Source organism: Toxorhynchites rutilus, chromosome 2 (genome assembly GCF_029784135.1).
Source record: "Toxorhynchites rutilus septentrionalis strain SRP chromosome 2, ASM2978413v1, whole genome shotgun sequence".
Taxonomy (NCBI): Eukaryota; Metazoa; Arthropoda; class Insecta; order Diptera; family Culicidae; genus Toxorhynchites; species Toxorhynchites rutilus.
Genome location: NC_073745.1, coordinates 497,964 through 524,259, shown reverse-complemented (window position 1 = coordinate 524,259; position 26,296 = coordinate 497,964). Strand labels below are relative to the sequence as shown.

Sequence of the window (26,296 nt, the reverse complement as noted above, 5' to 3'; positions counted from 1 at the left end):
TCTAACGAGCTCGACGTTCTCGTCTGGCACTGCTTCGGTAGGTCGCCCCGCGCGCGCTTCATCAAACACCTCTTCTCGGCCTTGTTGGAACTCTTTTCGCCATCGGTTCATCATTTGAAGACTCATACACCCTACACTGAACACAATTCTCGATGAATTTCAGCATCCCTATTGTTTTCGCGGTCAAAAAACGAATGGTAGAACGTAACTCATATTTGGACGATTTTATCAGCGGCACTTCCATCTTGAAACTCAATAAAACACGAACGACGGGTCCGATCCGACCAAGGTTTCTTGCAAACTGCTTAGAAATGTTGTGAAACCACATGGCGCTGGGGCACTGAAACTTACTTTTTGAACGACCCTTGTATTATAGATACCGAACATGCTATTATATTATAGCATCGATCGAGTGATAACTATCGGTGCAACTGCCACAATTTTTCGAGTTGTTTGATTTGCTTGTCACATACCTTCAGAGCATTATTTTGCTTTAGTTTGAGTCCCCGATGTTTCCCTTTGGGAAACATTTCAGAAACGCCTAAATATGTGTCTTTATCTCAATTTACAAAAAAAAAGAAATTTTGCTCGGTGTGATAGTGATTGCATCGACTTCTCGATTCGATTTATATAATAGGACCCTATGTCATATACACCAGTGATCCGCCAAAAACCTTGCTCAAAAACAATAGTGCGAGGGTTCGTGGTTGGTTGCACTTTCATTCAAATTGAGAATAACTTGGCGATTTTTTTTTTGTGATCTCGATAGTCGGATAGTCGGGGTTTCACTATGTATATCTGTAGAAGAAATAAAATGCAGGATACCGTTTTCATATATTTTATTTTGCTCACTTAAATTTGAACCATTATTAATCATGTTGTGTACATTATGAACATATGATCTAGAAAAGGTTCTACAATGTTTTACTTACGTACAAATTATTTAAAATTTTCCTTTTTTCTGATGTTTTTGTCCGAAATTTTTCCCTTTGTTTTGTTTGTTGAGACCGTTTTTATTGCGAAATTTATCAGCGCTTATTTTCATTGTGGAAATTTTTCCTTTATCCATTTTCTGTTTTTTTGTTGCATCGTATCTGTGAATTATAATATTATTGGTATTTCATATTTCATCTATCATAGTTAAGAAAATCATACCTTAATTTTTTAACTCCTTTCTTACTGATATCAGTGAGGTCTTTTTCGAAACGGGAACCGCGTTTCTTATTATTTTTCCTAGATACACCGTTTGTTCGGTCAGTTTCGTGATCTTCGTTAGTTACGGTAACCCGAGAAGGTCGATTCTTTATTTTTGCTAGCTTAGCTTGAACTAATGACACTTTAGTTAGTTCTTGCAAAGCACGTTCTTTCGCCAACTGGCTCGGTGTCTTAGCAGACTCTACTTTCTTCTTTGTCGTTTTTTGTTTCTTCTCCTGTTGGTATTTAATCGGATCAAAATCATCGTCACTGTCAGCACCTCGCTTTCGTTTATTTTTCTTTTTATTTGATTTTTCCTGGTCAGTTTTCAATGAAAGTCGTTCTTTTTCTTCCATCCTTTCCCTATGGCTTTGAAACCATTCACGGCTGCAATTGTGGTTCGAATTAAATTCATTAAATTAAATGAGAAATGAACAAGTATATCTTACCCAGGTGCATTCTTTATGCCTTTCAATTTATTTTCTGTTTGGTGGAGCTTCTGCTCCGTTTGAAGTAGTAACTTTTCAGCTCTTTCTTCGTGTAACACCTTTTCTATTTCATCTTCCAATGCTTGTACTTTATTCCTGTACTTCTCGACAATTTCGGTTGGTATAATCCGGTTTTTTACGGGATTCACGGCATGTTTTATTATTTCTTTGACTATTTTTCTTTCTATCTCGCCAGCTAAAGAGACAGAAACACCAGCTTTGCCAGCTCGCGCAGTTCGACCTACACGATGAATATAGTGTTCCATCGTGACTGGCATTACAAAATTTATAACTGTTTTTACTCCACTTATGTCTAATCCACGAGCGGCAACATCAGTAGCAACAAGTACATCGATTAATTCATCTTTGAATTGCTTCAAAGATTCCAACCGCTGAGATTGAGTTAAATCTCCGTGCAACTCTCCTGTTTTAACTCCTAACAATCCGAGCAGAATTCTCAATCTATGCGCCGCCTTTTTTGTTTGCACGAATACCATGCAATGATCGTGGAATGTTCGGCAGATTAAGGCAGCTAGAATAGGCTCACGATCAGCATCACGGCCTTCACGAATTCGAATGAACTCTTGACGTAGATTAAAGGCAACTGTTTGATTGTTGTTCACAAAAACTTTTACTGGTTTAGTGAGCGAAACTGCCGCTAAATCTTTCACTTGGTCAGTCATTGTAGCAGAAAACAACATAGTCTGACGGGTCTTACTGCAGCTCTCGATAATTTCTTTCATTTGCTCTGCGAAATACTCATCTAACATACGATCTGCCTCGTCTAGGATGAGAACCTGTTAAATAAGATTTAAAACATTAAAATAAAAAAAATGAAATACACTTTGCGATCTTTATACACGTATAAGTTGTCAGCATAAATTGCTCGGCAATATGTACCATTAACTCATCTTCGAACAAAATCAGAGCGCAAGAATTGAATTCATCATTAAGACATCGATACTCCGTTACCGTTTATATAGGCGAATATGCATGATTTACACAATCGAGATTCAATAAGTGCTTACCTCAATGGAATCCAATGAAAAACTGGGCGTGTTTTTTATATGATCAATTAAACGACCGGGCGTAGCAATTACAACATCTGGGCTTGTCCTAAGAACCGCTTCTTGCGCCCTGACATCCAATCCTCCTATGGCAATTCCTACTTCAATGCTTGTAAACTGTGTTAACTGTTTGGAAACCTGATAAACCTGTGCACCCAACTCTCTTGTGGGAACTAGAACAAGAACTCGAGTCGCCGCTTGCATTGATGCTGGTTTATACAACAAACGTTCCAATGTTGGAAGCATATAGGCAGCGGTTTTTCCAGTACCTGTGGCAGCACATCCGCAAATATCACGCCCTAATAGCGCTATCGGGATCGTAGCTGCCTGAATAGGCGTAGGATATATATAACCAAGAACACCAATCGCTTTCATCAATGGACGAGATAGGTTCATTTGATAGAAAGAAGATATTTCATTATTATTTTCAGCTTCTTCGAAAAAATCTTGAGGCTCCTCATCTTCATCCTCAATTTCCACGTTGTTGTCACTATTAGGCACTTCCCGTTTTCTACCTTTCTTTTCCTTTACTCTCATAACATCATGTTTCAATTCATCATCAGACAAATTAACATCATCAGCATATGAGTTTGGATCGTGATCATCACCATCCTGCAAAGCTTCTGCATTTTCCTTCGAACGGCTTTTGATCACCTTAGCAATTTTATCATCAACTTTACCACGATTCTTTTTTTTAACAAATTTCATCAGATCATCCCAGGTGTCATGATTGTATTCATTTACAGATGATACAAACTTGAAATTGTTGTCGAAATCACCTTTTTTCTGGCCTTTTTGTTTCGTCGGTTGATACTGAAATCAAATGATATGAATTTTACCGGGTTCGTAAAACACGGCGATATTCAACGGGTTCCCAACTTACCTCAATTTCAACATCCGATTCTTCAGACAAATTTTCAACATCTTCATCTTCATTAATTGTTCTGATTAAATCTAACTTTTTATCTACTAGTTCACTAGCTTTCTTTACAGTTTGTTTTACGCCCAACTTATCTTTTTTCATGATTTAATCTATGTTGTGTAGGAAATGCGAGCTATCTGATTCACTCGAAGCACGTGTGTTTACGAAATGAAATTGATTTGACATGAGCTGTTGAATGGTCAGCGTTGCCAAACGGTTTGATTGTTATCAAACATCTACAAACATTTATTCCTTTCTGCACATATCTTTCCGTAATGCATCCTAGAAACTACTTTCAATACCTGAGCAATTTTGCCAGCTTTGGCTGTTGTTGTCAGACAGAATACATCCATGCTTTCATATTCGGGATAAATATCTAAAATATATGTAAAACAAATAATATTAAAAGAAAATATGTCATTCTAGTAAATTTGCCAAATAAAACTCGTACTCTTTTCTGTTTATTTGTGTTGTGAGGATAATTATAAATTATTTGTTGGAAATATTATATAATATATTATTTTATGCAGTATCACAGACTGTTTGAGTTTAATCGACTCACCCTCACACTTGGTTGACAATGGTTGAAAAATCATAATATTTTGTTTCTAGACGTAGATTTTGGAAATGTCAACACAGTGCGAAGCTCATGTGTTACGATATTTTCAGGCGTAGAATTGTTTTCGCAATTGCAATTCGCAACATTTCATGTTTTACCTGTTTTTTATCAGGTACTTTTTAAATGTAGCGTCCACCCTCTACATTCATAATCCTGTTGTTGTACAAAATAGGTAAATCATGAAAACTTACTGCGGTGCAATGAAAAAGTACATATAAGTTTTCAGTCGAAGAACATTTTCAACTACTACTAAGCTGCATATACATGTTTATGAAAAAAACTAACGTTATAATTTTAATTGTACCTATTTTGTTTTCTCACCCATTGCAGCGGTGTCTAGGAACTGTTGTGCAATGGGGAACTCCCAAAGCAGCAAAGTAAATTCTGGTGAGGTCAGTGCTAGCCAAATTTCTCCATCAACTGGGACTGTTGAACCAAATCCATCTGGAACGTCTAATACGCATAAAGGAATGATTCGCACAGCAAGTGGTGCTGACCTGCAAGATCGTTTTCAAACACAATACCATCCCGTAGAAAAATTAGGGAAGATTCTGGTGAAAAAATGCGAAGAAGAACATGGGGTCAGTGGAATAACTGGAGACATTTTTGCTGTAAGACATATTGCAAATGATATGAGCAAGCCGAAAATTAAACATTACATTTGCTTTACAGAGATACGTTTTTCCTAGGTTTCCGGATTTGGGACTAAAACTATTTAAATACCTGCGACACAATAGTCGGGCAAAGACGGAACATTTAGGTTTGATTGCATTCAGACAGCAGTGCGAAAAATTCTTAGCTATTTTAGATGACTCCGTTGTTTTGGAAAACTACGTAAAAATGTTCGGGGATCTCAATGAAACAGATTTGATAAAACCTGATAACTTCAAGGACTTGTTAAGGACTTGCTATAATCTTGCTATGGCGCATTATCAAGATGGCCCGCAAAGCTGTCTGCTGGTGAGTAAATGATTATATACGAGATGTTTCAAAATTCGATATATAAGAAATGACAGTCGTTTCTATCCTCACGCTGCAAAATTGAAGATGAATGATGATTTACAATCGGTAATCTTGTTATAACCAAGCGTTTTAAACATGGAAGAAATAAATACTGAAGAATGAATTTCAAATTTATTTAATTGTAGCTTAACCGTACCCTAGATTCTGTCGTACAATCGTGTTTCTTCACGAAAGAATCACTCAGTTCGGGTTATATCTGCCGTTGGTTGGAAAATAATGTGCCACGTTTAGTACCCCCCATACATAAGTATTGCGTACACGCTTTAAGTACTTCTCATCGAACGATTATTGATAAAAACATGAAAAACAACAGTGATACGGTTGTATCAATCAGTGCCATAAATGCTGGAGAAGCTAGCTATGGTTTGGAATTACAAACACCAATATTAGAGAAAGGAGTTCCGAATTTCAACGGAAATTCTTCAGCACAAACTGGCTCTAGTAAATCATTATCCCAGGAGGAACGAGATAAGTTGAACATTCAACAGCCTCTCCTGCCAGTTTCGGAAGCTTGGTTATTGGCTGGTGCGTTACCTCCCGTTTATTCGAAGCCTCAATCTGTTCAATCTTCGCTAAATTCAAGTTCTTCAAATTTGGCGTCACAGGTATATATTCCTGAAGTTGTGAATTCGCAAAACAATTAAATACATTTTCTTACTCATTATAGGTATTCATGTCCAAATTATTATCAATGGTACCTTCGCATTGGACATTACTCTATGACTCACGACTAGATGGTGCCGGTACAAATCGATTTCTTCATCATGTATTAGGGTATCGTGGTCCAAATCTGATACTATTTCGATGTGACGATGATCTTCTTTTTGGTGTTGCCAATCCAAATGAGTGGCGTGAAACACATCTTTACGTTGGTGATGAGGACAGTTGCTGTCTACAGCTACTTCCAAAGTAATGATATCGTTTTGTTATATTATAAGATTCCCACGATTATCAATATTAAACATTCAGGATGTTTACATATCCAAATGTTTAGCAAAACTTAACAAAAATGAAAACATGCAAGCGAGCAATTTCAAACTGATTGTATGAAATAATCATCATTTGCTATTTTGTTTTGCAGGTTTGTGTTGCTTGAAAAAAAACCCAAGAGTCTTTTTTTAAATACTCATATTCGAGGATACCCTAAGGGACTTCGGGCCGGATCCGATCCACGTAAACCAGTTTTGATTGTAGATGAACATTTTGAAAAATTGGAGCATCGCGGACTGCAACACAAAATACTATCAATTGAAGTTTGGGGTTGTGGAAATCAACAACAACGTGAAATTCAGTTGGACATAAAGAAATGGCAAATCAAAGAAGCCGAACGTCAACGAACTGTTAAAATGACGGCAGCAGATTGGATGGACCATCCTGATCGATACTTACTAGAGCTTGGAGGACGCAAAAATTATAATAATTCTTCGTCATAATACATCACATACATTTGACGATTCTTCATTTAAAAATCGAGCGAAGTACCTATCTTCGAACATGTTTCAATTATTGTAAAAAGATTATTTTGTATTATTTTGATTATATAAACGTTGGCAATGAAATACTGTACAGTTTTTGACAAAATAACGAATTCTTACTGGCACGTGTTCTATTTCCTATCATCAGCAGATCCAACCACATCCAATGTCTCTCTCAAAGTAATGCCTAGAGATTTTCGCGCGATTGCCAATCTGCATAGTAGACGTAAGATTACGTATGGATTTTTATTGCAAGTTCATTTTGAATGTCATAGAAAAAGATACCGTATCCGATCACTCGTAGGAATGACCTTGCCGTTTTCGACTTAAATCGGGGGTGAGTTTGTGCATTTCGAAACGAGTAACTCGTTTCGAGATAATTCAAACTCGAATCGAATTGATTTTAGTATTATTGTTGAATCGATGAATTTGTTCGGATCCTCAGAAATGTAGCATACGCTGAATGCTGTGAGTTGACAGAAAAGTATTGTAAACCAGGCTGAACGTTCTATAGCTGAAATGTCAAAATAAATCGAGAGCTGGTCTTTCTTCAGTTTGTAAAGTCAACGCGAATAGATGTGTTTCTTTTGCTAATCCGAAAATATAAAAGTGGCGAAGAGGATAAAAGTGTAAAAAAAGACTATTAGTGATATGAAAAGAAGTGCTTATATCAGTGAAGTTTTTTTGACGTAGAACTACGTCTTTCATTAAGGGTGTCAAATCAGAAAACAGGTCACGTTTTTATGAAATAAAGTTAACGTTAATAACTATTTTTGCCGCGAACGGATTTTGGCGATTTACATACTAAACGAATCGGAAATTCCGTAAGATTTGTTTAATATGCCATACATTAGAATCCCCTTGTTAGTAAATGGTTAAAATTCATGAAAACTTTAAGTGTTTCTATTTTTCCATACATTTGTTCTGTCCATTTGAGTGCTTTCCCAAACAGAGCTATCAATAACGAGCAACTTATCGACGACCAACGGACGGGGAATCGTAGGATTTAAAGTCTCCGTGAACAAAGGAAAAGAAGAAAAATGAAGGGGAATACTTGCCTAGAGTATAAACAGTAGATCTCGCTGAGGCAAACTTTCATTCGGCATCGGACTGTTGAGTAATCCAGTTCACTTTGCTTTCGCTGCGCTTCGATCTAATGGCGGGTTTACACTAGGGAGATCTATAGCTATAGATGGATTTATTCACCTGAAAATAGGTGTAAACGGGTGAGAATAAATATGATACACTTATTCGAGGTATATATAACTTGAATAAATTCAGCATATGTAATCGCTTGTGAATTTCTCACTGGTGAGAAATCACTAAAGTAGGATGCAGTTCTACTTCAGGTGAATAAGTGAATAAGTTAAGGGAAAGGCAAAGTCTCACTCGAACCGTGCAGGTCTCCAGTTCCCTGTTGGTAGCATTCACTGATTGCTCCGCAAGGGTAACTAGGGCGAACGGATTGGTGCCGGAGCACCAGTATACCTAACAGCGATTATAGAGTTTCGGCCGTCGGAGTGCTCGAGTTGGCTTGCAAAGCTGCTCTCGACAATCAGAAAACCCGCATCAAGAACAGAGCAGCTTCGGTTCGGCGCCCATCAAGGCAAGAATTAGTTTCAGTGAGTGGCAAAGTGTTTCTCCGGCACGTCGCATTAAATGTAATTTACTGAACAACATGTCACAAGCTGGATGGGAAGAAATTTTCCAACTGTGAAAGCTGTGACGAGTGGCAAACGCAATAGCTAAACAGGAAGGTTTAACCGAACAAGATGGGAATATCGAGTGATAACAAAAACACAACACCAAAGGTTCTTTTCAGAACCATCAACATATTCATAAAGAGTAAACAGTAAACTAATCCATTTTTCAGTTAGGTAGGTATTCACGTAGGAGAAGAAAATAAAACAATATATTTAAAATATATATTCAACAAAAGCTGTCCCATTTGTATAGTCCTACGTCACTCCGGTTATGTCTCCGACATTACCCACCCGTCTTTTTTTTTTAAATGTGATTTCAGAGCTTGATGCGATATATTGAACTGTACACTCCAGTTACACCAGAATGAAGCTAGATTTTCCTCAGAACTACTCCGATCAATAGATTCCTCCGGAAAGGTTTTGAAAGCCCTATCTTCTTCCGAATCTTTATCGGGACCGTAACCTTCACAAGAATTACACAGAGATACAGTCTGAGAATTTACGGGATCAGGAGAATCATCATGCGCAGATGTCATTGGCCGTTCAGAATCTTGAAACACTAGAAGACTGGATTCTGGCTCTTCCAAGTCATTTTCTCGTTCAACTTCGCCAGAGTTGCAGGTTTCAGTAAGTTTAAAATTTTGATAAACATGAACTTTTCGCCTAAAATTTCCACATGTTTTGTTTACTTTGAGACATCCACTTGCAGCTAGATGCCCAATGCCAATTGTATCAATGTTTCATCCTAATGCTTGTAAGCATTATATGGTAGCACTAAATACGCATATAGGGATTTCTTTAATGCTTATTTTCATATGTTTTATCTTAATGCTTGTAAGCATTAAATGGTAGCACTAAATGTGCATATAGAACTTTCATTAATGCTTATTTTCATTAATGTTTATACGCATTATTAATGTTGATATAACGCCTATAAGCATCAGAAAAGCAGATATACTGCCATTTGGCATTAGAAATACTGAATTAGTGCTATAATAGAGCTATGAATTAATGCTTATGGTTACCTGGGAAAATAAACCCTGCGTTAGATGCATTTTGCTCATAAATGACAATATCGTTTTATTTTCCTTACAAGCGTTCTCGTTATATTTATCCATTCCGTCCAGCGCAAATCAGTTCAGCTGCACTGGTTCGTTCCCAAACAGTTCACTCTGAATCAGTTCTTTCCCGCACAGTTCACTCGCAAACAGTTCGTTCACAAACAGTTCACTCTCCATCAGTTCACTCTCAAACAGTTCACTCGCAAAGTGTTCTTTCGGAATCTGTTCGTTTACAAACCGTTCGCTCGCAATCAGTTCGTAGGGAGAACTACCGTTCTTTGAAAAAGAACGACCGTTCGTTCACTCTTTTCGGGGAACTAGTTTTTTCGTACCGTTCGTGACCGGTTTGCCCATCTCTACTGGGGGAAAAGGGCATTGCAAATACATAAAAGAAGGGGAAGCTTTCGCTCCCACCGAAATGTGTTCCCTAACAGAGACATCAAAACCAAGCTTCCTGGGGGAAATCGACATTAGAAATACATGAAAGTAGGGGGAGCATTTGTTCCCACCGAAAAGTGTTCAAACCATCAAAACCAAAGTGCCCGGGTGAACTCGGCATTGCATGCAAGTCCGGGGGTATTTTTATATTGCAAGTAAGGTGAGTGAAGTGATTAATTCTAGCATATAAAATTTAAATTTGGAGCTTTAATGTTGATTGCTTCGTGAAATTTTATATCAATGACCAATCGTGTATTGTGAAAAATTTAGCACAAGTGTAAGTGTAAAATTGAATTTGGTAGCAGTTGTGTTAAAAATGACTTGAAATATGAAGCGATTTATTTCAATTTTCATAAATAAAAAGCAAGGTGTGTTCCCGCTCGAGAACGGGTCGTTCGGTTTAAGCTGTCTGTTTTGTTGTATTCATTTTCACCAAACAAAAGTTTATACAGCGAGAAAAATTGGAAAAGTGAAGAAATATGAGAAAAAGTGATTTACCATATGCTCTACATATCGTATTAGGTGTTGTTAGTCCAATTAAAATTCGCATTTGGTTGAATAAACACTCAGAAAGTAAAATTTATAAAAGAAAATTACCTTTTTCATTTCAAATATGTTTTCTCTATATTAAAGTAACATGTTTGTACTGATGAGAAAAAATGATAATTGTGTTTGGTATTGGTAATTATCTTATATGACATTCGTTTTTTTTTATTTCATCCATACATAACACAGGAAGCATCTCGTCTAGGACCACAGAGGGCGGTTTTCATCATATCTCGTTCCACTTCGGCATCTTTTATCTGATACGCACCATCCATCGACTGTTTACCATCCTTCTATCATCATCACTCGATAAACACTGGTGGAGTGAAAAAAACAATACGGCCCTTTACAGGGCCACCAAATCAAAGAGTTTACCGATGTATTTTTTCCAAAATATCCAAAATCAACAGATAGCCTAATGGAATCCTACGTCAACTATGCGGTCGTGTCACGGACACAACTCTCCTGTGACTTTTTTATTTTCAACTCGCTCTTCATTCAAATCCTTTCTTTCGATAACAAAAGTAGTGTATAAAATATTTTTCACCCAGTCATCTTCGAATTTCGCATTTGTCTTTGTCCTGTCTCTTTGTATTTTTTTTCTCTTTTGACATAGAACTACGTCTTTCATTAAGGGTGCCAAATCAAAAAACAGGTCACGTTTTTATGAAATGAAGTTTACGTTAATAACTATTTTTGCCGCGAACGGATTTTGACGATTTACATATCAAACGAATTGGAAATTCCCTAAGATTTGTTCGATATGCTATACATTACTATCCCATAGTCTGTATATGGTTTAAATTGATGAAAATTGGAAGCATTCCCATTTCCTCATACATCTGTTCTCAAATCCTTTCTTTCGATAACAAAAATAGTGTATAAAATATTTTTCACCCAGTCATCTTCGAATTTCGCATTTGTCTTTGTCCTGTCTCTTTGTATTTTCTTTCTCTTTTGACGTAGAACTACGTCTTTCATTAAGGGTGCCAAATCAAAAAACAGGTCACGTTTTTATGAAATGAAGTTTACGTTAATAACTATTTTTGCCGCGAACGGATTTTGACGATTTACATATCAAACGAATTGGAAATTCCCTAAGATTTGTTCGATATGCTATACATTACTATCCCATAGTCTGTATATGGTTTAAATTGATGAAAATTGGAAGCATTCCCATTTCCTCATACATTTGTTCTGTTCATTTGTGTGCTTTCCCGAACAGAGCTGTCAATAACGAGCAACGAAGGGGAAATCGTAAGATGTAACGTCTCCGTGAACAAAGAAAAAGAAGAAAAACGAAGGGGAATATTTGCCTAGAGTATAAACAGTGGATCTCGCTGAGGCAAACTTTCATTCTTCGTGAGGAAATCGACTGAACAACATCGTTGCTGGGCGAGCTGGACGGCGAGAGATCGAATGCATTTCTCAAGGCAATGGGTGTGGAGGAGTAATGTAAAGTTTCCAGTGGCCTTTTTGAAGGTTAGAGACGAATGAACTGATGAAGTTTAAAGTCCCAAGCATGTAAGGAAGGCAAACTTTCAGTATCGTTCTGTAGGCAAAGCAATGAATATGGCTTGTTCTTCCTTGTTTTGCGTCATTACATGTCTTCGTTTCGGATTGAACTGTGGACGCGACCAAATTACTCACTCTCTGGCATTGCAATCATAGCATCAAACTGACGCCATTGCATTAAGGTTCTGAGCTACACAATTGTGTGGGGAATCATCAAGCTAGGCTATCGTCAGTGATTTGGTTTCGCATGACGGTAAGAAAACTCTCTCCACAAAGGATGACAGCTAAGCTAATCTAGACTGGCAATATTAACAGAAAGGGCTTCTGTTGAGAAGAGCGCAAAACGGAGATAAGTGTGTGTATATTAAGTTACTTCAAGCCATCGATATATGGATATTTGTATGCGTACGTGTGTGCTTCATAACCCATACGTAAAATAGTGCATCTTCGCTATGCTGAAACCCCATTTGTATCTGCTTTCGTGTGCATCGACCCTGTAACGATGCAACAATCGCCTAACATTGTTTGTTTCCTGTCATCAATGCATGGAAGTGGCGCTATGGTGAAGCAGGTGTTGAGGTTGTGCACCAAAAAAATATTTGGGGAATACCAAGTTATTCAATAAGTTTTATTAAGTTATTAATTTATTTGGGCTTGCGTGCTAGTCGCAAAACTGTTTTCAACTGGGATTGCATTTGCACAAATATTGATTATAATGAAGCAGTGCTACTCTTTTGAGGTTGTTGAGATTAACAGATAGAGTTTATTTCGTTTATTTAGTCACCAAGAAAGTAAATGTCGTTCTGAAATTTTGTATGTGATTTGGTTTCACTTGCCAGTAGCAATATTTTCTCCACTAAGGATGACAGCTGCGCTTATCTCGAGCTTGTATTGTTCTGCGAGCACAAGAATGAATCATCAAACAATTATCGTCAAATTTTCGTAGAATTATAAAATAATATCCGCAGTTATAAACAAGCGACTTGAATTGAGACTCTGTCGTGAGGGAATGCACAATCTCCAGATGGATGGCTCTAACGGTAAGACACGAACAAGGCGACCCACCTTTTCACGAGACTGCGACTTCTTTTGACCGATATCGGCCCAAAATAGTCGATACCTACGTAGATAAACGGTCGGCCACCCTGCTCCAAGCGTGCTGCAGGTAATGGACCCACTCCGGAGTTACGGGAGATGCCTTACGAATTTTACAGCTCTGGCAATTCTTTGCGACCTGGCGTATCACTGTGCGGAGAGTCGGTATCTGGAAACGCTGTCGGATTTTATTCACGATAGTCTCGTTATTTGCGTGCCGGAACTTCCGGTGATACTAGTCGACGAGGAGTTCAGTAAGCCGGTGGTAACGTGGTAGAATTATGGGAAACTTGAAATCATGCCACACTCGTTGCGGCTCCAATCCGACTGTCCACGCGTAGGACACTCCTCTCGTCAGCGAACGGCGATAACTTGTAGATTTTGCTCGTTTATCAATCTTCATCATCGGGCTCCCACTAAACAGCACGGCGACTTCGTCCGGATAGACTTCGGCTTGCACCATACGCCAAAGAACTGATTCCGACCGCTGTATCTCATCTTGCAACAACTTCCCAATTTGTTTCGGTTTCCCCAATCTGCGACGACGGGCATCGGAGCATCGGACGACTTACGATATCGTTCGCAGCAGACGCTCCCACCTTGAGAAGCGGCTGAAATCCACTAAATGTTCTACGACGACCTCTCGATGAATCAAGCAAGCACGTAGCTCTTCAGTAATCTCCCACGGTTGCGCTGTAGTTTTCTTCGGCCACTCTGCTTCCGGATGACGTAGAAACTTGGGACCCTGAACCCATCTGGAGTTGGAACAGAAGCAGGGACCCTTTCCCCACTTAGTCGCTTCATCCGCGACATTCTGCTTCGACAGGATCCAGTTCCAATCTTCACCATTGGTTTTATCAAGGATCTCCCCTATTCGCCAGGCGACAAACTGTCGGTAACGTCTGTGATACGATTTTATCCAGGCAAGCACGGTTTCCGAATCGGTCCATAATACGCGACAAACAATGGATAGCGAATGAAATACGATAATAGTCTTCGCTACCCTGGCATCCAAGACAGCACCTTGAAGCTTGAGACGAGGAATGGATAAGGCTTTCAGCGGCGCCACCTTCGATTTCGACATCACGAAAGCGCAGTGAATATTCCCGTTGATCTCCGCCCGGAGATAGGCCACACAGGCGTATGCATCCTCGCTCGTACGGTCGATGCGCATCTTCGAAAGCTATTTAAACCAAGCAATCCAACGTCGCCATTAGTATCCTGGGTGATAATCCGTCCGTGGACCAGAAAGTGGGATAGCAATTTCAATGAATCGAATCTCCTTATTGATTTCGATCAACTTGGCTTCATCGGGTCCAGGGTCCCCGACTCGTCGAAAAACCTCCTCTGAGTTGGAAAGCCAGTTGCTTATCGGAAATCCTCCATTCGCGTGTACTTGCTTTACTTCTAAAGCCACTTTAATGGCCTCGTCTACGCTGTCGGAGCTGTCCAAATAGCCGTCGACGTAGTGCTTGGGCACGATTGCTGCGGCTGCCCTAGGGAACACGTCTTTGTGATCATCAGCGTTCAGATTCTGAATGAATTGTGCCTGACTCGGTGAGCTCGTAGATCCAAACGTTTCCAGATCCATCAGGTACACCTGGATTGCGTGCGAGGGATCTTTCCGATATAAATCATTGTGAGTAAACGTCGCAAGGTAGAATTCGAAACTGGTGGTTTCATAACTTTTTAGAGGCAATCCCTTCAAAAGGGAGTGCTGTTGAGCCAACTCCACGAAATTAAAAGATTATCTAGAAAGGCCGAGATTCTTCGTACGAGTGTCGTTCAGCATGAACCTCGCTGAGGGGGATGCACTACTAATCTCTAGCGAACCACGTTGTGAATTGGGTTCATAGCGGGTAACGTTGCCTGTCTAACTCAAGCACATTGGTAGATCTTCACCGTCGTCGATTCCCAAACGTTTCGCTACCCAGTCTTCCACCAGAGTAACATTCGACCCATCGTCAAGGAACGCGAAGTCCCCACCGACCTTTCCCCCCAGAACAAACGCACAGGAAGAAATTTGAACAGAACTGATTGCTTTGCGTTGTGGTGTGCGTTCACCTCCTCGATGTTCTCAGCTGCAGTCCCTGCTAGTTTGGATTCTTCTCTTGCAGTTTTGTTCTGCTTGTGAAGCACCGCGTGCAGCAGCAGTGATGATGCATATTGTGAATATCCCGGAGCCAAGGAATCACCCAACGCTCTATCGTTTGTTCGAGAAGGACTTACTGCGTCTTACTGCGTTCACTGTAGAGATGGGCAAACCGTTCACGAACGGTACAAAAGAACTAGTTCGCCGAAAAGAGTGAACGAACGGTCGTTCTTTTTCAAAGAACGGTAGTTCTATCCACGAACTGATTCCGAAAGAACGGTTTGCGAGTGAACTGTTTGAGAGTGAACTGTTTGTGAACGAACTGGTTAAGAACGAACTGTTTGCGAGTGAACTGTTTGAGAGCGAACTGATTAAGAGTGAACTGTCTGGGAACGAACTGTTTGAGAGCGAACTGATTAAGAGTGAACTGTTTGGAAACGAACTGTTTGAGTACGTAGTGTTTGTTGCGGGCGAACTGTTTGCGAACGGACGAGTGCAGCTGAACTGATTTGTGCTGGACGGAATAGATTAATGTAACGAGAACGCTTGTAAGAAAAATAAAACAATATTGTCATTTATGAGCAAAATGCATGTAACGCAAGGTTTATTTTGTTAATGGTTTAATGGCAATTTTGGGTTAGAAATTAAATTAGATTTTCGTAGTTTTAAAGGCAAAGCTATATATTTTCAATTTCATGTATTCTTTCAATTCCGCGTAATATTAATATACTTCCTGATTATCAGAAAAAAATCCGGGAAAGCTGGGGCGATTCATGAATTAGGTAACATAAAATCTCATAGTGAGGGCAAGTTAAGAAAAAAGTTTTTTCGTTGCTTTCAATCCATTGTTTGGCCTATTGCGCGTCGTGATGGTTTGTATTTTTTTCTCTGAATGAAATATGATCTTACATGAAACCTGTGTATTGTCCAAACAGAAAATCTGAAAAATTGCATATATTTTGTTCGCATTAAATTATTACATATACTTTTGTCGGCCGATAAACATATTTTCACATACAGTTTGCGACTTTTGAAGAAGGACTAAATTTCAAGAATATAAATTCCATACGTACACTATCCAATCCAACGATATCAATGAATAGCTGTCTATTGATGTTGGGTTGCAGCTAACATTTATGTTTTTCTTAATACCGCTGAACGAAAGAGCGAAAGAACGGTTCAAAAGAACTGATTCACTTAGATGAACGGTTAGTGACTGAACCGTTCATCAAAGTGAACTGTTTTTCCCATCTCTAGTTCACTGCCGGACGACGAAGAGGCTTATGCTGCGGAAGCCACAAATGACATCTGTGATAGTAACGCACCGATTCAGTGTATTGCAGTAGTAACAGGTGATATTACCAGTGTTGCCGACTCGTCATTGGTGTACCACACATCCCCCATCCACTCGAGAAAGAAAAAAAAAATACGGATTGTGAAATGAGATTTCGAACACATGGAAATATCTTGGATTGAACGCGAAACGGTATGCCGTTGCAATCTGTTTTTCGAAAAAATCTCATCCAGCTTTTCTCTGTTTTCACAACGATAAAAATATATCAAACCCTCTCACTATCATCTCTCAAGTTTGTTAATTTTTCCAAACTTTTTAAACCCTGTTTCTAATAATCTGTTCTCGATTTCCTGTGGTACCTTTCATATACAGTTGAATTTCACTCGTTGGGTTATCTTTAGTTGGGCTTCGATTTAGTTGGGCTCCCGTTCGTTGGGCTAAAGCCCAACTAAATCGAAGACAAACGTCAATTCTGACAACGTAAAATTTTTTTCGAGGGGCTCGTGGATGGTGTTTTTAGGTTTAAAATAAATTTTAAATGAATCATTGAAATAAATAAAATCGAATATTATTCAACAAAAACAATATTTATTTTAAACGTTTCAAACAAAATTAAACAAACCACGAAAATTCATTTTCAACAAAATGGTAGATTTCTTCAACATGCTCGTTTTAGCCATTCAACTTCAGTGATTTTCGAACGTAGCGCGTTCAAACGGCATACTTCTGCAACATCATGCTTCATATAGCGAACTAGGCAATCAATTGACTTGATTGCATCGCCAAAATCAGGATCTCCGGTACTAGTAATGGAAGTATCAAACGAATTACTTCCATCTTCTGTGTCTACCATCCATTCTTCTTGCATTTCAGGTTGATCTTTCTTGAGAACTGATGACAAAATCTCGTCATCAGAGAACACTTCACTGGTTACCCAATCTGGATTATGATCAGCATCATACACCTGATCTTTGATCCACAGATCAATATCTTGCTCAGATGTTTTTGTTCCTGCCAAACTGTCAATCCTGGACACAAGCGCTTTGAAGTCATCATCGGCCGCTTTCGAGTCTACATTAACAGCATCCTCCGGCAAACCATCGATCAATTTCTTCCACGAATTACGTATAGTTTTGTCAGATATCTCCTCCCAAGAGGTTGCCAACCACGAAATACACTGTTGAAGATTAATCTTCTTCAATCGTTCTTCGAAACTAAAGAGGAAAGTACATAAACAAAACCTCAATTAGAATTTGAATTTAAATTTTGAAAAAGCACAGACGAAAAACTATCGTGCGCATAGTTTTGTGTTTATATTTGGAATTAATTACAAAAATTTAATGTTTAATATTTGGAAATTTACCTTAAGTGTTCGTTTTCCAGAATTAATGCGAGCATCAGTTTTCTTTTATACTTTCGCTTAATTGCATTGATGACCGCTTGGTCCATCGGCTGGCATTCAGCAGTTACATTTGGTGGGAGGTAGATCACTTGAATCAGTCCATCGTCACTCTGTAGAGATTCGTCAACGTCATAATGACTGGTGCAATTATCAAGAACCAGCAATGCCTTTGGCTCCAATCCTCTCTCGGCCGAAAATTTTCGAACAGCGGGGACAAACTCTTCGTGGAACCATTGACGGAACAACAGTCTGGTCATCCAAGCCTTTTTGGAATGATTATATGAAACGGGAAGTTCTTCGATGTTGATTCCTCTTGGTTTTGCAACAGTGCAAATGAAATACAACGGAAGCTTTAGGGAACCATCTATGTTGGAGCAAGGCATAAACGTATACCTTGTCTTGTTTTGCTTCCGTCCGCTTGCCACGGTCTCATCACAGGTAACGACAGCGTGCAATTTACAATTTGTTCTTTCAACCTTTCGAACGCTTCTTGCTGCTTCGGGCCCCAGATCCAAGCATTCGAGTTTGTAATCGCCCATAAAGGACTGGCTGTTTCGGCAAAACCTTTTATATGTGGGCTTACAAATGATGCCAAACCCAAGAAACTCCTGAGTTCAGAAACTGTGGAAGGAGGTCTGAATCTGCGAATATCCTTAACCTTTACTTCATCCATATTGAAACCATTTTGGTCAATCTCGTGTCCGAGGAAACGTATTTTGGTTTTATCAAACTCGCATTTGTCGAAATTTACGGTGAGGTTGTTTTCTTTCAAAATTTCCAAAACTTTAGCTACAGATTTATGGAGATCTTTCAAAGTTTCGGCGAATATCAGTATGTCATCTATGTACACTATTGTGTTTGCTACTCCTTCAAGAATCCTCGTCATTTCCCGTTGGAAGATTTCCGGAGCACAATTTACTCCGAACATTAAACGAGTGAACCTAAACATGCCGCTGTCAGCCAAAAAAGTCGTTAAATCGCGTGATTCTTCATGTAGCTCTAAATGATAAAAGGCGTTCGTTAAATCAAGCTTTGAAAATAATTTCGCGTTATGAAGCTTGACCCTCATCTCATCCAATAACGGTAGTCGAAAATATTCGCGCTGAATCGCCCGATTCGGTGCCCTCATGTTGACAACAAGACGAAAATCATCTTTGCCTTTTGCAACGGCAGACATACCACTAATCCAATTAGGGGCGGCCGTCACTCGTTCGATAATTCCCTGATCCTCCATATTCTGAAGTCTCATTCTCGCACTTTCCCTATAGGCCGCAGGTACATTGTAGTGGGCGTTTTTAGTCGGTGATATAGATTTATCGACACTGAACTTTACGATAACACCCGGCACTTTCGGGAATATTTTCGGCGTTTCCGTAGCTTCACATGTGTTCACAGATACGCCAAGCATCAATAACTTCATATCGCTTGCAGTTGATCGGCCCAATAGCGAACGCCGACCTTCAATAACGACGGAAAACTCAGCCACCAAGGACGGTTTCTGGCAATCGACGACCTCGATTTCTGCTCTAAATCGGCATTTGACTGTGATGGGCTTGTTTGAAGCATAAGATCGGAGATCGTTGCTGGTCGGTATTCCAATCAGCTCCAGTTTTGCATGGCCTGATTTGAATTCACGTTCAAGTTTGCCCCAGTCGTCGCCGCCAATTATATTTACGTCAGCTCCAGAGTCTATCAAGAATCGGATTGGTGTCGATGATCCTAGCCGACAATCAACAAGCGCATCTGCTAGAGACAAAGCATTCATCTGCTGAAAATGAAAATTCAAATAAGTACACAATTTAATCCTTTATGAATATTTTATTTAATTCTTGTTGTTTCACTTTTAGGTATTACAGATGTTATTTACAACGATTCCTTAGACCTTATCGTTGCTCACCTTATTTTCTTCATCTATCAACTCTGGTGCGTCTTCCTGTTTAGTCTGAATACTGTTGGCATTCTTCTTCCGACATGCTGCTGCAAAATGACCACGCTCCCCGCAGCAATTGCAATTGCGATCAACAGCTGGACACGATCCGAACTTGTGGTATAGACGGTAGCATTTTGAGCAACGGGACCGACGTCCTTCTCCACGGCGAATGTCTTCATTTGCGGTTCGCTGCTTCTTAAAATGCATTCCACTATTAACAGTTGCGTCATACTGACGTTTGCGTTGCAACTTGTCGTTGATGTGCCATCGCTCGTTTCGTGCAACCAGGAATGCTTCAGAAGATTCTGTCTTTGGAGTTGCAGCGGCATAAGCTTCTTCTCGGGTAGCTGACTGAACTATAAACGTTGTTTCATATCCGAACATTCTGGCAGTTCTAGCTAATTCTTTGTTTTGCATTCCTTTCAGGAGTTGCATTCGGACAAATCGGTCTTCATCAGAGTTGCTGTATCTACAGAGGCGTACCTTTTCCATCAGTCGTGCGTGAAATGCTATTGCCGATTCATCAGGACTCTGTTTCAAGTTCAGAAACATTTCATGCTCGGCAGTCGTGTCCACCATTGAAAGCAGATAGGTTTCAATATTTTTCTCGAAAACTTCGTAACAGTTTGGTTCTCGTAGACTCGGCCGGAGCCTGGCTGCTCTAGTTATTCCGCGCAACTTTTCTCCCAATGAGATATACAAACCCTGTGATAGCCTAACTGGATCGCTTACATTATTCATCTAAACTTGAATTTCGAAGCGTTCAATAAAACGATTCCAGTGCTCCCACATTTGGTTCGAAGGTACATTCTCTGGGAAGGGCTGGATGTTCTCCCAGCGCACATTAGCAGTGCTCGTAGACGGTCCTGCGGAACCAATGATGTTGTACCAGTTGTGGTCATTCTCGTGCTGTGCTGAATGAATGGGTTGGCCTGAATTTAACTTTTCCACCAGCTGATTCAAGGTGTTTTCCATCTTCTCCATTCTCCGGATATATTCACGATTCTCTTCACTCCTGGCCACAGCATCACTACCACCGCTCGTGTCATTGTTTCCTTCCTTTGGCATTTCAGCGTTTTCCTCGAATGTGTCCTTCAGGCTTAGCTCCGAGGAATGTGATTTGTTGTCATCCGTATCTACATTGATATTGGTTCTATCAGTTACCCATCCATTGTAAGAAATATCGGAGTCTTCCGAATCGCTGTTGAATTCCGGAGCTCGCACATATTTTCAACCACTAAACATTTCCGGTTTTCGATTCGAACTTCGAATGTTTCCAACCTACGAATAATACCAGAGATAAAATATCCTATTATTTTGTTATGGCCAACTTTATCATCTTTTTATCGATTCTAATTCAGTTTAGAGTCAAACCGAGATTGCATTGACTTCCGACTTAGAACTTTTGCGGTCATCTCGATCCGCTACCAAAATCAAAATCGTGGTATCCCCTGTGGAGTAAGTTAAATTAACCCTGTTCCAAAGCAACGCACCATCATATCATCGAGCAAGCGAACGCATCAACAACAGTACACTCACATCTATCAACGAGGGTTAGGGGCCAGAGGTACGGCCAGCAACAACGGGCGGAGCAGTTTCAAAAGCATATAAATACTTGTAAAATTCCTGAAATATATTATTATTCATCAAGCATTCCTAGAGTAAACTTCTTTCGAAAGCAAGCCTTGTCCAGAGCACGCCGTCTTCGGAGTGACCGGTTAGATGAAATCAAAAGATTTCATCCAACTCCGGAACACTCATCTCATCGAGAGTTAACAATTTACATTGGTGACCCCGACGTGATTGCTCGTCCCGCGTGCGATGCGAGCAATCGGAAAACAAGGCTTTGTTTCGTACACAATAGAGGAGATGATAGCATCAACGATTGCTATAAAAGCACTGCGCATCTCGCAATCAGCCTCTTTCTTCAACCGACCATCGAGTGGAACACAAGCTTCCGAGTAGCCTATGCAGAGCAGCAGTGTTGGACCATCGATAGTCGATCAGCAGCAGTAGATAACAAAGGAATAATAAATCCTTTGTTGTATCGAAAGAGTAAAATAGTCTTTCTCAAGACTTTCAAAAGAGTTTTCAAAAAATTTAAAAAAAAAAAAAAAAATCCACAGCGGGACAGGGTAAGGAGATTCTAAAACCTAATCATCGCTTCCGAGCTGAAGCAGAATCGCCGAATTGCACTATCGCTTCCGAGCTGAAGCAGATTTTAGATTTGTGGTGAAACCGAACATGAAAAAACAACACAGTGTGTCTTCCGAGCTGAAGAAACTTTAAAATAATAGTGTGAACCCCGAACCAAAACAGAATTGAAGAAGTGTGGCTTCCGAGCAGAAGCAGAAGAGTTTTTCAAAATAAATTGTAGTTTCCAAACAGAAATAGAAGTGACAAACTATCGTGAGATTTCGGAACTATCGTTGTTATTTCCAAGCTGAAGTAATTGTAGTGTGGTGGCCATACGAAGCTTAGAAAGCAGAAATTATAGAAAAGATCCCAAGAAGTGTGAATAAAAATTATACAGTGTTATAAAAAAGACGAGACTAAGTAAACCCCAGGGTGATTTTGTGCAATTTAGAGCTTTGATTTGGTGTTCGGTCCATAACGCATTATCGTTTACCTCATACTACAGTGATTTCATAGTGCGAATAGATTACGAAATAATTCAATATGGCAAGAAGTGAAACAGATAGCGAATCAGTACAGCGCTGGAGACGTCAGCTCACGGCTCTAGAAGGTTCCATCCATGAGATAGCCATATATGTGGATGGCATTCATGAGGAGACCCCTCCTACACTGGAGGAAATCATTATCCAGAGAGAAACAATTAAAGTCCTTTTCGATCAAGCCACGGCGGTGCTGTTGAAAATAGAGGGAGAAGTTGGTCCGTCCGATCGACGGCGGCCGCTGATAAACAAAATAGTAGAATCACAAACAAAACTTCTCAGATTGGAACACCTACTGAACAATGCTAATGGAAACCCCACTCCAATGCCTAGTATTGGAGGCAACTTCGACCAAACGATGAATCAAGTAGCAAGAGCAGACCACTTGCCCCGTCTCGAGCTGCCCCGCTTCAATGGTGCAGTCACAGAATGGATCTCCTTTAAGACAAGATTCGAGCGCAGGATTGCATTTCTCACAGAGGACGCTGAAAAGTACGCATTCTTGATAAAATGTATGGATAAATTTGAGCCAGCACATAATATGTGCGACGCGCTAGAGAATTCCGGTGTATCCTTCGATGAAGCATGGGAAAAATTGGAAGAACGTTTCTACAAAAAGCGACTTGCATTCGAGGGACACTTCTTCAAAACGTTGAAGATGAAGAAAGGTGTCAGACCATCAGGCAAAAATCTACTAGCCTTGATCGATTCTATAGATACGATGATCACCACCACCAGACAAATTGCGGGCGAAAATAATAATTCGCTCTCTTGCATTGCCAACGGTCTCTTGATATGTATCGCTAAAGAAAGACTTGATGACGTAACTCTTGCAAAAATGGAGGAGAAACAGGACTTGAGTACCATTTACAGTTGGGATCAGTTTAAGGCCCAATTGGAGAAATACACCAACCAACTGACGTGCAGTTACAAGACTGAATTCAACAAGGCCATGTTACCGCAGAGAACCCTAGCAGCAATTACTGACGTTAACACATGGCAAAATACAAAGTCCCAATCAGAATCGAAGTGTACTGCATGTGATAAATCAGGACACAATATATACTATTGTCTCGAATTCAAGGAACTTAATCAAAAACAAAGACGTGAGTCCGCCCGGAAGAACGGCATGTGCTACAATTGTCTAAAAAAAGGACACTCGGTGACCATATGCTCATCACTAAACAGATGCTACAAATGTAATGGTAAACATCACACGATGCTGCACGAGGACAGCGAAGAGGCCGATCCAGTTCCATCCACTAGCTTCGCTAAATGACTGGATGATAAATACATATTTCTAGCCACCGCTGTTGTTCAAATTCGTGCGACAAATGGACTTTCTCACCAATTCAGATGCCTGCTTGACTCGGGCAGTCAACTAGAAGTAATCACAGAAAAAGCATTCGCAAAATTGAAATTATCTTATATACATGAACCGACATTGATATTAGGAATTGGAGCGGTAATAAGATCCGATAAAAAGGCCACGGTGGAGCTCACCTCAAATAATAGTAACTTCAAAGTGAAGATGGAATTGACCATTATACCAGAAATACAAAATGATCAACCAATTCAAAACTTTGGAAACGATGAAGTGGATATTCCAAATGGTATAAAATTAGCAGACCCACATTTCTACACTAAAAGACCTATTGAGTTACTCCTGGGAGCACGAATATTTTACGAAGTAATAAAATCCGAACGCAAAAGAGTTGGGAGAGGGCCAACCTTTCAAAATTCAAAATTAGGCTGGCTGGCAGTGGGATTATTAGAAGAAACAAGCATCACATCCAATTCGTGGATGCAGACAGTGACAGTACCAGCTATCGGCAAACATGTGACGAATGAAGAGTTAGTAAATCTGTTCGAAAGGTTTTGGCAAATCGAAGACACGAATAAAAATGATGTGGAGATTACCGAGCCACTTTTAGATGACTCAGCATGCTTGGTAATTCTTATGAACAAGCATATAGAATTACACTAGAGAAACGATTACATTTCAATAAGAGCCTGCGAGTCGAATACAATAAATTCATGCAAGAATACATTGATTTGGAACACATGGTTTTGGTGAGCAAACATGAAGAAAAGAACGTAGTTTATTACATACCACACTCGTGCGTAATTAAACCAGACTCAAGTACAACCAAACTCAGGGTTGTTTTTGACGCCAGTGCTAAAACCTCAACGGGAAAATCGCTCAACGATCTTCAAGCGGTTGGTCCTGTAATCCAGAGGGATCAATTTGACCTAGCCATCGAGTTTCGCGGAGCCGATGTAGTTCTGAGCGCGGATGTAACGAAGATGTATCGACAGGTAATGATTGAAGAGACCCAAACTTGGGCACAATGTATATTGTACCGATTCAGCGAGAATGATGAAATTCGCACATATAGACTGCTCACCGTGACTTACGGTGAAGCATCCTCTTCTTATCTGGCCTGTAGGGCTCTACATGAAGTCGGTGAAGAAATCAAGGATAAGCACCCGAAAATTGCAGAAGTAATAAGGAAATGTTTCTACGTAGACAACTTGATGGTTGGGGATGCAACCGTAGAAGAGCTGAAGGAAATCAAAGAAGGTGTTACAAACGCTCTTGCGAAACGTGGCTTCCCACTTCGAAAATGGGCATCGAACAAAGAGGAGCTTCTAGAAGGTATACCATCTGATGATCTGGAGCAAACCGTTCAAATAGGCGACAGAGAAACGATAAAAACGCTAGGTATCAACTGGGCACCTAGAAACGATACATTTTCGTTCAAACCCGAGGAAAATCAAACGTTTTCGACTGTTTCTCTTACTAAAAGGCAATTGGCTTCTGAGATACTAAGGCTTTATGATCCATTGGGTCTCATCCAACCGATTATAATAACAGCAAAAATTCTGTTTCAACAGTTGTGGAGATACAAACTGAATTGGGACGACCTCATTCCCGAAGAAATGGCATCAACATGGTTCAAACTGAAAGCCGACTTGCCAGCACTAACTACAGTCGAATTTCCCAGACAAGTACTTCCAAGCAAGCCTCACCAGTTAGAACTGCATGGGTTTTGTGACGCGTCAACTAAAGCGTTCGGAGCGTGCATATACTTATCACATGTTGACAAGGAAGGCAATATAAGCACAAATCTTTTGTGCTCTAAATCTAGAGTTACGCCCATAAAAGAAACTTCACTACCACGACTCGAACTTAAAGCCGCAGTGCTTCTCTCAGAACTAGCTCACAGAATCAGAAACGTGTTTGAAAGCAGGATCCATTCAGAGTACTATTGGAGTGATTCTACAGTAACATTAGCTTGGATTAAAGGTCCAACAGATCGTTGGAAACAATATGTGAGAAACCGAGTGAACAAAATCCACGAACATTCTAAGCCTGAACAATGGCAACATGTTTCTTCGGAAAATAATCCGGCAGACATAATATCACGAGGTATATCTGTGAAAACATTTATTACCTCAAAGCAAAAGTTTTGGATGTACGGTCCAAAATACCTAAAAGATAGATATGCATGGCCCAACGAGGAGCACAATTTCCAGACTGACGAAGAAGTCAACAGAGAAAGAATCATAAATATCGTACAGGTGATAGCAACCGAGGATTACTTGTTTCAGTACAAGCATCATAATTCATTCATGAAGACGCAACGACACTTCGCATGGTTAGGCCGAGCTGCTCTCAACTTCACAAGCAGATCTAGAACTCTCAAAGAAAGAGGGATAATAAGGCAAGCACACACGGGTCCTCTCACATCCG

At 39.9% G+C, this 26,296-nt stretch overlaps 2 protein-coding genes across 6 annotated transcripts; one reads left to right on the top strand and one right to left on the bottom strand.

Annotated features, from left to right (window-relative positions):
- Positions 1 to 829: 829 nt before the first annotated feature.
- On the bottom strand, positions 830 to 3,865 carry LOC129767461 (probable ATP-dependent RNA helicase DDX27). Its single transcript, XM_055768389.1, has 5 exons — positions 3,633 to 3,865; positions 2,711 to 3,562; positions 1,644 to 2,479; positions 1,156 to 1,581; positions 830 to 1,094 (listed from the first exon to the last, which is right to left on the bottom strand). Exons 1-5 carry the CDS (start codon positions 3,771 to 3,773, stop codon positions 944 to 946), a joined length of 2,406 nt encoding a protein of 801 aa, XP_055624364.1. The 5' UTR covers positions 3,774 to 3,865; the 3' UTR covers positions 830 to 943.
- Positions 3,866 to 4,023: 158 nt separating this feature from the next.
- Positions 4,024 to 7,222, top strand: LOC129767691 (uncharacterized). Of its 5 annotated transcripts, none has more exons than XM_055768828.1 (7): positions 4,024 to 4,143; positions 4,621 to 4,901; positions 4,963 to 5,250; positions 5,338 to 5,358; positions 5,439 to 5,918; positions 5,981 to 6,222; positions 6,395 to 7,215. In XM_055768828.1, exons 2-7 carry the CDS (start codon positions 4,644 to 4,646, stop codon positions 6,744 to 6,746), a joined length of 1,641 nt encoding a protein of 546 aa, XP_055624803.1. In that variant the 5' UTR covers positions 4,024 to 4,143; positions 4,621 to 4,643; the 3' UTR covers positions 6,747 to 7,215. The 5 variants fall into 5 exon arrangements, with proteins under 5 accessions (XP_055624803.1, XP_055624798.1, XP_055624799.1 ...); XM_055768823.1 differs by lacking the exon at positions 4,024 to 4,143 and adding an exon at positions 4,216 to 4,402 and having other exon boundaries at positions 6,395 to 7,222; XM_055768827.1 differs by lacking the exon at positions 4,024 to 4,143 and adding an exon at positions 4,268 to 4,498.
- The last annotated feature ends 19,074 nt before the right edge of the window (positions 7,223 to 26,296 follow it).